This window comes from Python bivittatus, unplaced genomic scaffold (assembly GCF_059951505.1).
Source record: "Python bivittatus isolate LINGU-HERP-01145 unplaced genomic scaffold, Pbiv_v1 ctg000530_np1212, whole genome shotgun sequence".
NCBI lineage: Eukaryota > Metazoa > Chordata > Lepidosauria > Squamata > Pythonidae > Python > Python bivittatus.
The window spans coordinates 374,767-391,659 of record NW_028277085.1 but is presented as its reverse complement, the minus strand read 5'-3'; the positions used below and the strand labels follow the sequence as shown (position 1 = coordinate 391,659).

At 38.3% G+C, this 16,893-nt stretch overlaps 1 protein-coding gene across 7 annotated transcripts in view; it reads right to left on the bottom strand.

The window, feature by feature from the left end:
* Nucleotides 1-16,893, bottom strand: part of TCF12 (transcription factor 12) — a 94,674-nt gene that overhangs the window by 57,116 nt on the left and 20,665 nt on the right. For 6 of the 7 annotated variants that reach the window (XM_088148216.1, XM_088148217.1, XM_088148218.1 and 3 more), the window contains 3 exons: nt 13,147-13,220; nt 11,804-11,872; nt 8,708-8,807 (listed from right to left, as the gene is read on the bottom strand). The exons of the other annotated variant lie outside the window; for it this stretch is intronic. In XM_088148216.1, the coding sequence (XP_088004342.1) occupies nt 8,708-8,807; nt 11,804-11,872; nt 13,147-13,220 (243 nt within the window). The remainder of the gene's footprint in view (nt 1-8,707; nt 8,808-11,803; nt 11,873-13,146; nt 13,221-16,893) is intronic. 7 annotated transcript variants of the gene reach the window in all.

Here is a 16,893-nt window from a genome sequence, read left to right as displayed (position 1 = left end):
CCAACAGTGCTTCATTAGAACTAAAATTATTTAAAGCAAGTATCTTTATAGGCCTAGAGGGTAAGTCATAGATGAACGGGGAACTCCCCAAAGCCTCTAGTTCTTGGTACGACTAGCCGATCAAGGCAGAGAAGATGCTCAAAGAGCAGAACTCCAATTCTGGCCTCCAGAGGAACAACAATAAAATGCTGAGAAAACACACCATCAAATCCTAAACACAGCATCAATTTCGGTTAATTACAGCCTTGTCAGCAATGTGATTATTCAAACAGCTCGTGCAAATGTTAATGAGTTCTTATTTGCATATTTATTTTTTCCTTTGTTGAAATGTCATTATTACATTCTACAATGATGAATAGTGCTGATGAAGTGGCCGGATATGTAATTAGTCATTAGGTGGAATGAATAGATCAATTATGGAAAAAACTGAGATTAAGAAATAATCAAACAAGAACGCCCAATAGTAAAAAATTAAAAGGAAAAAAAAAACTAAAATGACCAGATAATGATTTATCATTTAGATTTCAAAATTCAAGTTCATAATAAAGCCTTTTCTAAATAAGTGAGGTTGTAAGAATAAATTAATCAGATATCTGAAACAATAAACATGTTCTATAAAAGCAGAGTTGGACCAATATTTTTAAGCCAACGTTGTTGAAACTCTTTTTTACGTAGATTTTCATAAAGAGTTTCTCATCCTTCTAAAGTCGAAGCATGTAAATCTTTAGCTTTGTAAAATACATGGAAATGGGAGAAAGCATAATTTAAAATGCTACTTTATTTTTAAAAGAAACATCTTCCTTAGTCTTTTGCAATTGCTTGTTTGTTATTTGCTGGGAAACACATTACTGAAGACCAGATGGGAACATTCCACATGACCAAACCAATCAATCACCTCTGTAGGGCGCAGGTGCAACACAGCCGTGCAGCAACACCCCATTTCACAGTCTACCGGGCACAAACACATGGTCACCAATCAATGGCACCCTAAGGACTTCAGATGGGGGAGGCTCTCTTGAGTCTTACTGGTCCATGCCTGATGACTTCATAATCACACATCATTTCATTCACTGGAGGATACAAACTAGCATTCTAATAACCTTCCACTGAATGTGTTTCATGTTGTGCATATTAATAAGAGTGGCTGTTTGCAGTGAACTCACTGATTTGAAGTGGCATAGATAAGAGACAGAACTATATGGAGCTGGAAACTTCTATCTTAAAAGTGTTTCTGTTCAGCCTAAGAGCAATAACATCGTGCATTTTGACAAAAAGACTACATATTTTATCTTTGCACAGAGAAATAATTAAATATCAAGCTAGCATAGGTAAACAGACATTTTAAATAAAAAAATATAAACTTTTGCTACAGAAAAACTTATTGCAGTTAATAGGCTCCCTTCACATTTTATTCCAACGTATTTTCTGAAGTGATAGCCATGTCAATTTTAACTGTATACCAGGATAATCAATAAAAACTTCTCCCCTTGACCTGCTGCAGCTTCATACTGCCCCTGTGTGAGGTCTTGCAGACAGAGCAGGCAGCCTATGGACAGAACTCTAGTCCTGTTCCATAGTCTCCGTAGAGAACTATTGGCCTGCCGGTTGTTTTCCTCCCAGGGCCATCCACATGGTTCATCTTTTTTAGCCAACATACATACACGGACAAACGCTTTTCAGGCAGCCCGTGGTCATTCTTCCATATCTCCTAAAACGGGCTGGACTCTGGAAGTGGAACTGCTTTCCTGATGCCAAGGGTGGCAGAGAAGCAGCAGTGTTTGACAGGACCCCTGGGAGGCAGGGAAATGGTATTAAGCAGGGTACCTGGAAAGCCATTTGTGCTGCAGTGTGCGAGAAAGACAGGGAGTGCGCATAAGGTGCCCCTTTCTCAAACTTTAGACCAAACAAACTATGGATTAATATGCGTGGCTGTGGACGCCCAACAAAAGAAAAAAGTCTCAAGTCTCCTTCACTAGATTGCCATTCTGAAAGGGAGCTAATCCTGACAGGATACAGCCACACACCACAACTTCTATATCCTGTACTAATTCCCCAGGCTGGCAAGTGGGAACTGAGTGACCTCACTTGCTCTCATGATGACTTCATTCTGATTTAGCAGCTGCTAACTAAAGCACAAGAAGGGTGAGCTAAGACTTACTTTTCAGTGTGTGGCCAAAACCAATACCTCTGTCGGTAGACCTAGTCTTTCATGGTCAAAGAGATTTGTAACCATGAGGTTTCTGAAGGCACCACCGAACTTAAAAGGAGAGAAAGTGGAGAGTAATTGCTTGGCTGAATTCCTCCCAAAGCTAGTCTAGACAGGGGGTCAGGGTGGGGTAACCTGTGGTTCAGCACAGTGTGAGAACCCAGTCCTTGACTCAGGTAGTTGTGTGATCCAGCCTGTCGCACTAAACCATCTATGATTTATTTGCTTAGGCACAGCATGCTGTGTGAAAACTTTGAAAGCTTAGACTTAGCAAGTTTTGTGAACTCATCCTCTTAACCGAGTGTGACTCTTTCATTTATTGTTGGATCAAGCATTTCTCATTCACATTTTGCAACCCTGAAACTTGACTGTTACAATATAGACTGGTTGGCAAACATACACTAATACGTGTTAAAAGATTTTATAAATCATTTAACCTGTCAACAGCTTGAACTCCCATCTGTTTTTTATGACATGCTTAATCCATTCATCTAACAAATACTTTCCTCTTTTGAATACTATACTTGATATTCCAAGGTGAACTGGACTGGCAGGTAAAACCAATATTCTATGAGTTCAGAGTCCAGGAGTGGAGATGTGCACCTCCGGTAGCTGCTTCCCAAAGGATGCTCCTCCTTCACCTCCTGTGCTCTCTCAGTATTTATCTGACCCAAAGTGGTTTCAGACTTTTCACTTTCACTCTTTGCCACAAGCAAATTTTATGTTACTTTCTGTCAAATCCGGATTAAATTCTTTTTTAACTGATTCAGGATTTAGTCTTCATCTGTGTTGATTCCCGATTTTTAAATCCACCTGGCTTTTTCTTGGTTTTTTTTAAAATCAAAGCCTGTAGTATAGATTACCATAAAGTTGTTCCAATTATATGGTCTGCCTAATATACACTTTTCTGATCATATCCAAACAATGTATTAAAAATGCTATCTTGATGGGGAGGCAAGCTGGCATATGGTTCTGGGCTCCCTTGCCTTATTGGCCCAAAGTTAGGGTGTTTTGTGGTAACTCCTGTTTTTTTATATGACTGAAACACCGAAGATAATCTACTGGAGTGAAAATGGGAAGTACAAACCATAAAGTCCCCAAGAACGAAAGCTAAGAGCAAGCACAAAGCAGAGCAGCAGTGCAGGAGGCACTGTAAAGGGAGGTAACCCAAAGGAGAGCCAGAATTAGAACCACCCTAACGGTAAAAATGGCACAGGGTGGGGAAACAAAGCTGATAAGAAACAAGACAGTGGCTGGAAAAAGCCTTTGCCTTGAAGCAGGCAGTTCCAACTCCAGGGGAACACAAAAATACCTCCACGCAGTGCTAATGCCTGCATATAACAAATAAATAGTGTCATGCTACAAATTGCAGAAAGTGAAACAAACAAGGACCGATGGCGTATGAAGAGAGAACTAATTCATCCTCTTATCCAGCTCCTGCACTGCCAAGGTGACAATAGTGCTTTGGTGCAGTGAATGCTGTGCATCTAAGAGTGTGCTAATAATTTTAAAATGCGCCATTTTGCCATTGCTAATTATTAGAATGAAAGGATTTTTTAAAATTTCAAATTGCCCCTGTTCTGGTTTTTTAAAAATAATTTTATTCATCCTTTATTCAAGCATGGGCAGAAACCTACAGGCGTGACAGAAGCTAGTGAAAGAGAAAGTGGCAGGGCCCACAGCACTAAGAAAGAGCTTGAGATAAAATACAGTCACCCTCAAGGCCAATTCTTAATAAAAAGAACCCTTCTAAGTAGAGAGAGGAGGGGAAGGAGGAACTGAGATAAGATGATGAAACTGGAGTATAAACACAGGCAGCGAAAAAGTTGGATCCGCTTTTTATTAATCCTCCAAATGAACAAAATAAATTCCCCACAGATTAGAGATATTAAAAATTATGATTAAATCTGAAACTGCTACAGAGTCACCTAAGATGTTTACACCAACAAAGGGGGAAGATAAACAGGTTGAGCTAGATCCTGTAATTAATAAAAATTCAAGATGGAGATGGATCAAGGTTTCCAGTTAATAAAAAAGGAGACACTGGAGGAAAAACGGACATTAATCCTTATCAGTTTCGCATTACACCAACTTATGTCAGTAACTGCTTTCAAATGAATGATACTGATGTAATGGATAAGATCAAGGGGCTAGAAAACTCACAAGTGAGATTCAAGCTGATGTGATCAAAGATTCACTGGGAAAACTGGTGTTGCTTCCATTGGCCTCCTGGATTTTTCTTCTTCCTTTTACTCTGTGTAAATGTGTGTTTTTTTATAAATGTTAACTATGTATTTATTTATTGTTTTAATCTGTTGTAAGCTGCCCAGAGTCCCCCATTGGGGGGAGATGGGCAGTGATTGATAGATAGATAGATAGATAGATAGATAGATAGATAGATAGATAGATAGATACCCTCTCATATAATTTGGCAAGAAATTCAGAAAATCCAGACTTTAATAAAGGAGAGTGGGAGTAACGCAGGAAGCCCTAATGATCCACGTACAGAAGACAGTGCTAAAACTGTGGGTCTACATGAGACAAGAAGGTCTTAACAGAAATACAGCAAGAAAACACTGAATCTGCTCTGATATAAGGGCAGGAGATGTCTAATGCACTCTCCCAGAGTATTAATAGAGTCTCAACCAAGAGTCTGAACAATACTCCAATGAAGTTACAGTTGACCAGTTCAATATTTTGATGCCTTCTGAAGTTACAAAAACAGAAGTATGTCAGAGCTAATTTTCAGGGATAATAAGAGAAGAAATTATATTTCCATTATGATCTTCAGCAATACAAAAACAGCAGTTACTCCAAGTGCCCACTGATTCAGCATCTTTTAGGGAAAAGATGTTCAATCTCTTAAGTATAAATTATAAATTATATATTTACCAGAGAGAATTGTATCACTTGGAAGCTTGCTGTCCATAGTATAAAGAGGACTAAACTTGTTTACAGATAAAGTGAGCATCCAATAAATGCTTAATGCCACTTCTTGGTATTTTCTATCACAGAAAATTATTAACAATTAACTATTAACAATTGATTCAGGGGGGGGAACATCATCACATCCTTTGCACAACAGCTTCTCTTGCCATGGAATCCTACTTATCATTACTCAGAGTTCACTAAAGTCTGCTTATCTGAATTCCAAGGCTTTAGCTGTCCTTAAAATCAAACCACCCAACACTACATAATCATTTTCCCCCAAAGTTCCCACTGCTTCTACCATCAACCATCACCTCTCTTGGTTAGGGTCACATCAAGAACAGTTGATCTGCTTGTCCCTTCATCTACCTCTGAAGGAAAAGGTTGTCAGCAAGACAAGTCAAGAATTCCCTGGAAGGAGCATGCTTGACAGAGTTTGTCTCTCAACAGTTGTAAGGCTAATTACAGTTCTCCATCACTATTGCTACTTGACTCTTTCAGACATCTGCTTTTGGAAGGCACCACATTTTCTCCTTCATTGAATGGTCAGTAGTAAACACCAAGAACAGTTTTGTATTTATTCCTTCCTCTAATTATTTTAACCCAGAGGTTCTTAATAGTTCCAGCAATGTCTATGCAGATGTAGATATTTTTAACAAACAATGCAATTCCTCTTCCCTTTATTGTTTTTGTTTCTTTTGAACAGGTTTATTCTTCAGGAATTATATTCCAATCATTAGAACCGTCAGGTCTCAGTTATACTATTAAATAATATTTTCCTTTACGTAGCAGGAGTTCAAACTCATCTTGTTTTTTTTCCCTAAAGCCTGAACTGTATAGATTATAAACTGTATGAGTTAATATCCCTCTTGATTGTTCATTGACTGGTTTCACAGACCCAAATATAGTTACTTCCTCATTTATTTCTGCTGTGCACAAATCCTTATCTGAAATTCTTACTTCTGGATTTGAACAATTGCAGAAAGCTGCACATACTGCTAGTGTTGAAAAACAACTAGCAAAAGTGAATTGTTTCTGACTTAAATCCAACCATTCCCTATATTCCACATGATTCTGAAAAAGGAAGTAAGCCAAAAGCAAGCTTTTACTTGTTATTTAAATCATTAATATAAAAATATCTTCAGGGCACAGTAATTAGAGCACTTAGGAGAAGATAATTTGCTTCCCCAGAGACAGACACATACACAACACCTCTTCTAAGTTGCATCATCAACACATTAACCAAGAAGCATTCTGTATTTTTCCTTCTTTCCTTGATTAATTTTAATGAAATCTATGAATTCTAATTATTAATGCTTCATTGCAACTATTTAGCAAATTAATAATATCACAGCCAGAAAATGCACATATACACACATGAATTTGTCAGACACTCTTCTTTAATAACCAGTTAGTTGCTTTTAAAGTAAAACCTTTAATTCTTTACATGTTGTCTGTCCTAACAAAATTAGAATTAGGAAGAAACACAAGTCAGTTCAACATAATAGGTTCCTCTGACAAAAACACTTCAGAATGTCTAAATGAATTTTAAAATTCATCTTCTAAAGCATAATGTTCATTGTTGAATAATTATCCTTTTCTGCTCGACAATTTTTTTTGCTCCTGTAATGTACAAGATCATTAAAGTGTTTAACAGCTCCATCATTCAAGACACTAGCAATTAATAATCCACTATCTTTCCTGGCAAATATGCCGATAGCTGAACATAATACAAAACCCCCAACATTCTGCTGACAAACAACTCTCTGTTTTTAATGATGCAATGACAAGAATTAGGAAAAGTCCCTTTATCTCAGTTTTAATATTATGTAATTTTAAATACTGTGAGGAATAATCTGTCAGACTGCAGTAGGGAAAACATGAGCAAGCTAGTTTAAACAAGCATACAAGAACTAGTTTCCCCCACTCTCACAAAAAGGCAACACCCTGGTAAAGAAATTCACCTAGTCTCAGGATCTGACCACCCGCTTTTATGTACGATATCAGACATCACCTAAGCCATAATGTGGTTTAGCACATGTTAACTCGGTCACTGTGGTTTTTAAGTCACATTGAGGCTTATTACCAATTGTGGCTTCCTCAAAAACTCTAGTTAAATAAGCCATGGGTTAACATAATATCTAAACCAGGTAATCCTCAATATCTTCTTAGTTTAAGAAACTTAATCTTCCACCAAAATTCTCAGAATTAAGGGACGCCAAAGAAGATCAAATGTAAGAAATACGGACCAACAATTCTACTTCTCCTCTATGAAATATGACCAAGTTAGTATGAAGGACTAAGATGGACTTGTGGGGGGGAGGGTTATAAGAAATCACAAAACACAAAGCTCTGCAACATATGCCCTCTCGTATGACCCCAGTGCACAGAGGAGGAGGATTCAAATACAGAACACTACTGCTGAAAGAGAACACAGAAGGCGACAGGTGAAGGAAATTCTTAGGTGCCCACTCCTATCCCGAAGCTAGGTTCATACAATAGGCTAGGTCATTGTTTGTTTAACCATAGTTTATTAATAAATCCAATTGGTTTACAGAAACTCTGTGTCAAAATGAAGCAAGCCACATCACGATTTTGCAGAATGTGCAAAATCCAAAGTTACTTCAATGACAACAGCTAAAATTACTTCTACTCCTGTTAAACGAAGTAGACATTGGAATTCTTTGTTCATAAGAACTAAAAATTAAGATGGAGCCCTTATTAAAAAGGAGGGTGAAGAAAATGAAGGATTCAGAACTAGTTTAAAGGAAGTTAAAAACTGATTTTAAAATAAGAAAACTGTAATACAGCATATGTGAACTAAGAGTGAGCACAGGAATTGTATTCAGATCAGACCTAATCTAGCATGTTAGAAAATAACCTGATTCAATTCAGACTAAAACAGAACTTTTGGTTTAGTTTCAAGGGCAGTATCTAAGTGATTAGTGTTTCCCATTAGCTAATGTATAGCTACAGAGGTGGCTGCAGACTAAAATAATTAACAGATTAGCATGAATTGATGGTACTATAGGAAGAAGTGGCAATCTGTCTCTTCCACAGAATTGTAAGAACCAATACTGCCAGTGATTTTGTTCCTAACATACTCGGGTACTTAAGTCTCAACCCTTCTTTAGCATATCCAAACACCGCACACTAAAACCACACATCAAGCAAAAGCTAAAGATATCCACTGATGTTTCTGATCCGTCCTTGCAGCCAGTTGCCTTTCCTTGCCAGCACTACTGACTTAAGCCACACCCATCCAATTCCCCTGACTATGTCTGTCTCCCTTTGTTCTCTACTGCCCCACAATCATTAAATTATCCACCCTACATCTCCGCTGGGGCACATCTTCCTTCCCTGCTGTCAACTGACACCGACTTGCTCTTTCCCTCCCCTGCTATATGACATCCACTTTCCTTTTCTCTGGTGATTCCCACACTGAACTCCCTCAGCCAAAACATGCATGCTTGGGGTCCTTGTCTGGACCAAACGCTAACATTTCAGTCTTGGTACTGACTGCTTGCTCCTGCCTGATCATATCCCTATCATTAATCTAGAATACCTACTTACCTATCAGATTTGAATTCAGGAAAGGAGTGGGAGATAATCCGCTGGGTCCTAATCGATTATCACTCAAATGATCACCATAGGAAGGAGTATCTGTAAAACCCTGTGGGTAAAGAACAACATTTAAGCTATTATTTTGCAGCTCTACTTATTAAGTTCAAATAAACTTTCCCAATTAAAACATGGATATACAGTAGGTCATTGTTCCTGAAATTGGATTTTAAATTTGGACCTCACAGAGAATATATGTAAGCTAAAATTACCATTTTTAAACTTCCACCATACTGTAAAGACTATAGTATTATTCTTCATAAATGAACTGAATTTCAGGTGATGAGGCTCAAATAGGTTCCATAAAACAACTGCATATTTAGTGATTTTTAATTATACCATTGGGCGGTTGCAGCTCCTTATGCTGAATGTCAATTCTGATAGGGGGCAGGGACTTCATGGGTGGGTACATGCACGTAGAGGCAGCTCAGAGATTTCTGGTTATGGCAGCAATGATGCTAATGTAGAGTGCACAAGGCTGCTCTCAGTTCTCCTGGCAGCAATTCCAGGAACACAATGCCATCTGAACACAGACAGACTTTGTAACAGTATTGTTAACAATCGTCTTTTGTTAACTGTACCCCTCCTTTTGTCCTCTTCCAGTATAGCAGAATCAGGCCCACTCAAACGATCCAATGTACACATCAAATACGTTCTGTGCAATGGTGCCGGGGCACCCAGGGGCCTTTGGCTAAGACTCTGTGCCATCATAGTTTAGGATACTTAGGGCTCCTCTAGGCTGCCTAGCATCTATGTGAAACTGTATAACAAAGTCATTGGGTGGTTTGGAGTGCTTTATCAAATGTATAGTAGTGGTTCTTCAGTCCAACTGAGTCAGATTCAAACAATATGCTTGAAGAACCTTAGTTCATGTGACTGCGGTGACCCTTTTTTAAAAAATCGCTTTAGGCTCTCTTCTAGCTAGTATAATTTGGAGATGGACAACTCAGCCACAGTAATTCATAAGCTAGTAACTTCTTATTTGGACTGTCTTACCACATTAACTGGCTTGAATGTATTACTCAACCATTTTAAAGATGGATAGGGGAAAAATTTCTCTGTGTATTAATATCATTTGGCTACACCACCTTTGAAATTCCAAACCTCAACAAGCCCCCAAAGAATGTCATCCAGTAGTCTACTTATTTTCTTTCAATATATGCATCTTGTATCAAAATTAAAGGAAGTATTTGCTTAGACCATGTTGTTCAGACTCAAGATAGAAAAACTGCACACACAACAGCAGAAAAAGTGACAAATTATTCTATTATTGCTCCGACTCAGTTTCTACTTTATTAGACAACTAAATACTTTTTTCTAGGGAAAATACCTGAGGGAGAGGGTAAGAAACAAAGGAGAAGGCTACTGTTAATTGTTATCAGGATCTCTGCAGAAACCTTCATTTCATGTGTTTGTTTCAAATTCTTTGTACCAAAATGTTAAAGAACATCTAAGAGATACTGAAGCAAAAGAGAGAATTGTTTCAGCCTCCAAAACAAGAAATCACCAGAATCCCAGAGGACTAGAAATCATCAATCACTGAACATTTATCATTTTCCAGATTGGGGCTTGCACTGAAGGTGACATTAATGGGACTGAAACAGGTCACCCTATCTTTGCAATTGTGCTGTCAGTTCAACCACAAGGCCAGCAACTAAGGATCTGTCAAAACCCTACAACTGCTCAGGGATGCATGTCACAACTTCCTACTATGCTCGTCTTCGCTTTTACCTTTCGGGAGGCCCAGAAGATTCCTCCACTTTATCCACTTCAGAATCAGCAACACACACATGACAGGCACTCAGGAAAAACCTTAATGACATTGGTAACTTGCTTAGGACCATAAGGGTGTCCTCTAGCAACTGTGACCTGGTCCCATCTGACAGGCAGCACAGAAAATGAGATGCTCCCAACCAAGATCACAGTATACAGTTTCTTTTATGTTCAAACTCAGCACAATGTTTTAAGAAGAAAATATTTTGTACAGAACACATCTGTAATTTGCAGTCTTTTAGTGGCTTCCTATATAACTAATGTGATAGTTTGGGACTAACGGAACACATCCCCAATTTTCATCATTTAAAAAAAAAAGAAATGGACAGTTAGGCTTAGTTTTTGGAAGCTCTTCTGGAGAACATTTGATAGTATGCTATTACCACCTTTATTAGTAGCAATCCTTTATTAATGTAATAATATCAGTAATTAATATCAGTAGTATGCATAGTAGTATGCATATGTATTATGTAAATTGGTTAAGTTTACCCCATTTGTTACGTCTTTATCCTATATTTTTATGTTGGAGGTGTTAAATTGTTGATTCTATATTGTAGATTTTTGCTGTTGATTGTTACTAAAAACACTGTAAGTCTGTAACTGAGTAGGTGTAATATAAATGGAATCAAGAAATATCTGCCTATTACTTCATCTATCTAATCCAGGATTATCCCATCTCTAAAAGCAGGCATTTCAGGAATCCAAGCACCGTTACCTGTCCTTCCCTCTTCAGCCACCAAGACTTCCAGTCACCTCCATAAAACCTGGCCTGGGTTCATCCTGATCGCCAAGATGAATCCAGGCAATACCACAGGGCCAGATGCTCGGCCTACCAAGTCAATGCACAATTCCTGAATTGTAGCCTTTCCCCTGTGCTTACCCTATCTGAGTCTATCTACCCCTTGACTAAAATAGAGCTTCCTCCATAAGACCAGATGGTCAAAAGGCAGCCAGAAAGGGAAGCAATTGCTGCAGCCGTAAGATATTTCTCCTCTGCAAGTACCAGGGTTAGCTAAGCACTTAATGGAGCCACAATAAGCAACATTTGCAGCAAGGGACAAAAAGGACAACAGGCCTCGCTTTCTAGCAGAATTCTCTCACATGCGTACTAGTACTGGGGTACTATTTCTTCATTCTACTGATTTACTGCATTTTGTAGAGTCAGGAAAGCTTCCCATTTGATATTTCAGGTAATGTATGTATGTTTGTATATATAAATATATATGTAAACATATAAAGGAAGAGAATCACACACACACAAGAAGCAAACCCCACCTCCTCATGTTTCAGCTTCTCCAGAGCTGTTGAGATATCTGAGCTTTTTCCAAGAAGGCTGCCATTTTCCTGTAAGAGAAAAAACATTTAGGGTGATCAATGAACCTTTATACTTCTAAATGAACAAAAACAACTATAATCATAAGAAAACCAACTAATAGGCTGGTCAGTGGCCTGTTTTGGGGAGTAGCTTATTTCATGAATAACTGTACAAATTATTTTGGCAATATACTTGGTGCTCTCAGAGAAACTAGCAATCTGAAGCACCCATGCAGCCTAAGACCCATGCTGTCCTGATGTACAGCTATAGCTCCTGAAGCCTTATAACCCACTTATCTCAAAGAGCACTTGCTAACCTTTCAGAAAAGAGTATATGAACTCTCATGAAAAAAAAAGAAGCTATAATCAGGACTTAATGCTGTAGTGCTGGCCACAAATATCTAAAGTGCAGGTGAGATTCCCCTTGTATTAGCTAGCTAGGGAGACGTTACAATTCTAGTTATCAAAATACTCTTCAAGTGAGTTATGGTTGTCATTTTTTGCTTGAACTTTCTGAAATATATTCTACAAGAAGGTTGATGAACCTCTAGTCCAAAGTATGCCACTGAATTAAAATTTCTTAATATTCCTGATGATTAATCATAATAATCAAGTCTGTTGCGAATTGTAATTCAGAAACATCTGAAGGGACATAGGTTCCTATTTTCTTCCATCTTTCATAGGCTTGTGCTCAGTTAAGCTAATAATTTTAAACCATTTAATCCTAGTAGTTTTCTTGCTGAACATGACCCAAACTATTTCAAACAAGCATGCTAGATTACTGACTCTACAGACAAGAATTAATTCAATTGCTTTACTAGACTTGTATAAACAGAATATTGCTAGACTTGTATAAATAGAACATAATGGCAATAAACAAGTTTGCAATTTTGATAGTAAATACATTAGAGTGATCCATCAATAAGCTCTTTCAGTGAAAACTAACATCCATGTTTTGGTTGGGGGCAGATATGTTTTGATGGAAGAAGCAAATACCTTCATGAGAAAACTGCAGCCAGGAAAACTGTGGGAAACCTGAGAGTTAGCCCCTTTGCCCAGTGATGAACTCTTGACTCAAACCTCCCATTCCTGAACTTGTACAGCTGCTGTCACACTTTTTTCCAGATCTGTTCACAAATCTCCCTATCTGGTACCTCATCTGGTGATTACTGATTCACGGTGGGAAGTAACTGAGAGTTGTCCATTAAAAGCACCCTAAGACAAATGTATGTTCAGCAAAGTGTTCAAATACTGGATATTCCTGTAATCAACTTTAATTAACTAGAGTTAAATTATACTCTTACCCTTGTAGGTTCATATGAAGGACTTTGCTGACCACTTGTTCCCCAAGATATTGCCCCTGCTCGTTCTTCCATACCTATCAGTAGAAAGAAAGCATATGCTATATAATAGAATGCAAAGATTAAGGGAAATCACAGGCTTAAATTACGCTCCTGAAAGCATTCAAAAGATTCCCCAGGGAAGCTTTCTCCTGACTATGCACACCCAATTTAGATGACAACATGAATTAAGTGAGGATATATTCTCACAAAATTTGCTTTAAGCTTAGTTACACTGAATCACATTTGCCTCTTGATGACTATTAAGCCAATTTGGGAAGCTCCTCTTTGTATTTTCTTTCAATCCATTTGCCACCTAGTAATATCTGTGATCTTGCATACTTCATAGTCTAGCCTAACTGCAATCATTTGCAAACTCAATACGTCCTTGTTCTCTTCTCTGTCAAATGCTTTTTGGAAATTCACCAAGTTTGGCAAGCAAAAAACCATTTAGTGGTAGGACTGTGCTGATTCATCTTTAACTAGCTTGTTGTTTTGCATGCTTCCTAGGGCACTGCAACAACTTTGAACTGGATTCCAAAGAGGTGCCTCAGAGCAAGTGAGAACTTGAATGAAACACTTTAAATCAGGGATGTTCTTTCTTAGGATGTGAGGCAGCTGCAGAATCCTGGGAAAAGACACGGCTTCTTCAAAGGAGAAGAGTTGCAGAAAAGTGCTATATGTGAGCCCCATGGCTCTGAAATACCATTCTGGAAAAAATATCCAAAGTGCTGCATAGACTTGTTGCTGTTAATAGCACATTCCAACAATATACCAAGAACAAAAACGACAACACAGTAATTCTCCGAATCTACATTCATCCTATTTTTAAAGCAGTGTTCAACTGCTTCACTTTCAAACTCAATAAAGGAGGCTGATTTTACTGGTAACTGTTAGTAACTTTTATTTTTCCTCTAACTTGCCTGCATACATAACTGGACCCTTGTGGGTAAAAAGGATGTAACAGCTATGCTGAAATTCATATAAAATTAAAACAAAAACTTAAGTTAACAAATCATTTTTTTCCAAGAGACAAATGTGACACAACAAATGACTTGTTTTTGAGAATTCTCTTTATACAGTAATACCATATGCAGGACTTGCTCAAAAAGTACAAAGAAATGTCATTTACTAAGCAAGAAATACTAACTCCGTAAATTACAAAAGCAACAGAATCCTACCATATGATTAGCACATTATCATTATACAAGGCTAATTTTCCAAAACATTTCCCAGAGCCAAAGCCCTTTACAACTTTGCCACATTCTGCAGCTGACAGTGATGCAGTAATTTTATTGTCCTTGGTCCAAGAAGTGAGGAAGTGTGGTGGCTGGCACCAACAGAGACAGAAGTCATCCTTGGCATATCAAATTCTTTTCTCCCTAAGGCAAGGCAAAATGACCACCACAGTGAACACAAACACAAAGATCTTTGCTATCCAGTGCACAGAAAGAAAACAATACATTTTAAAAGGCTTGCAAAATCTACATATAGACTTGATTAAATACACTATATAGAGAAAAAATAGTTCTAAAATTAGCACCTATAGCTTGTATACAGATGCAAGTAAGATTCCACTCCTATGAAAGACATTCTCTCAAACATGTTTCTAATACTAAACGTATTAATAATGACTGCCTTTCTTTCTTGTGTGATCAAAATGCAATACAAGGAATACCAAGCTCTTGGATATGGAGATCGTCACACACAAAAATTATGGCTATTATGACAAGAATTATCAGGAGCTTGGTAGCACCTTTTTCAACATTTAATACAATTTTAGTCAGAAAAGGTACTACCAGCCTCCTGATTTTTTGCCACCATAGACTAACAGCGTCCCCTTGTTATATTTCTATTTCTGTAATATCTGTTTCTTGTGTATTTATATCTTGTATGTTCATTGTATATTGTTTCTTGTGTATGTTATCTGTAAACCTTCCAGGGCCCTTAGTGATTTGGAGGTCTATAAATGTAATATTAATCTTTTTTGCCATAGTTTGCGAATTCACAGAACTGTTTATGAGCAGGCAAACTGCCACTATTGGCAGAAGAAGAAAAGTGACCAGAACAAACAAGATGACACTAATCTCCTGCATGCTACTTGGACATAAATGGGAAGATGATAATTCCTACAGACATTTAGTTAAATATGGTCAAAGATGAAATCAGATTTTGCCCAAGTCATTTCTAGTATTCATCAGTGCTAGTACAAATCCATATCATTCAAAGAGTACAAATTCAAAGTGGAATAACACAAGGAAAGTCTAAGAATGGGCTTTTTATGACCAGGGCTTGAAGACAACTAATTGTTTCTCTGGAGATTGCCAAATCTTACAAGGAAAGTTATGGAACTACTGATCTAGGCCTTCTGAAGCTTTTTTGCAGGAAGAAAATACTTCCAAATTCCACTGAACTACAGGTTTCCCAGTATAATAAACTGTTTCTCAGTTGAGTATATGTTTGGCAAAACACAAGACCAACAATTTCTGCTACAAGGGAAAATTCTAAGTAAAAATAGCTTTATTTTCCTAGGCTTTTAACCTAATTTAATATTTTATTATTTATGTTAAGCTTGCATTGTAAATTACCTTTGATACATTTATATTAAAGAGAGGCATATTAATTCTTAAAAGCAAAAGCATTTGAATATAGGATCACTGAAATTACACAAAAAGAAACTTAATTAGATTAAAGCAGCATATCTTTCTGAGTTTCCAGAATACAGCAATTTTGGAATGAGGGAGATTAAAAGATGCCAAGAATGCTTACAAATTGAACATAGTGGATCTTCCAGGTTGCCATGCATCTGATTAGTGTATCAGAACAAAAGCTACAGCAACAAGGCATGCTAGCAAAAACAGAGGAATCAAGGCTTTCTTTGAGAAAAGATAGTGTTATTTAATTTTCCCATAAATTATTAAATAAGGAAGCTAACAGCTGACCACCAAGGAAGACGAATTTTGTGAGAAGTTACAACTCTACATTTCAACATAATAATGAACAAATACTGGGTGGCCGCTGGGTGAGATCATCCGGCGCCATGGAGTGAGGTATCATCAGTATGCTGATGATACCCAACTATACATCTCCATCCCAGGTGCCTTAAGTGATGCTGTGACTACCCTTTCGCGGTGCCTGGAGGCTGTGGGGGCCTGGATGGGGGACAACAGGCTTCAGCTGAACCCTGGTAAGACGGAGTGGCTGTGGATACGGGGAGCCTCAAGATCTAGGACTTTGTCATCTTTGGTTCTTGACGGGGTTGCACTACCCCAGACAGACCCGGTGCGTAATTTGGGGGTTCTCCTGGATTCACGACTCCTGTTCGAAGAGCAGGTGGCAGTCATGGCCAGGAGGGCCTTTGCACGACTTTGTGTCGTGCGGCAGTTACGCCCCTTCCTGGATCAGGGGACCTCCACACGGTCACTCATGCCCTGGTCACCTCTGGGTTGGACTACTGTAATGCGCTTTACATGGGGCTACCCTTGAAGAGTATCCGGAAGCTACAGCTGGTGCAGAATGGGGCGGCGCGGACAGTTCTTAATGCCCCTAGGAGGGCACATATAACACCGCTGTTGCGTGAGCTGCAATGGTTACCAGTTTGTTTCCGGGTCCAATTCAAGGAGTTGGTTATCACCTTTAAAGCCCTTCATGGCACGGGACCAGGTTATCTGAGGAACCGCCTCGCCCTGGTCACTTCAGCCCATCCCACTC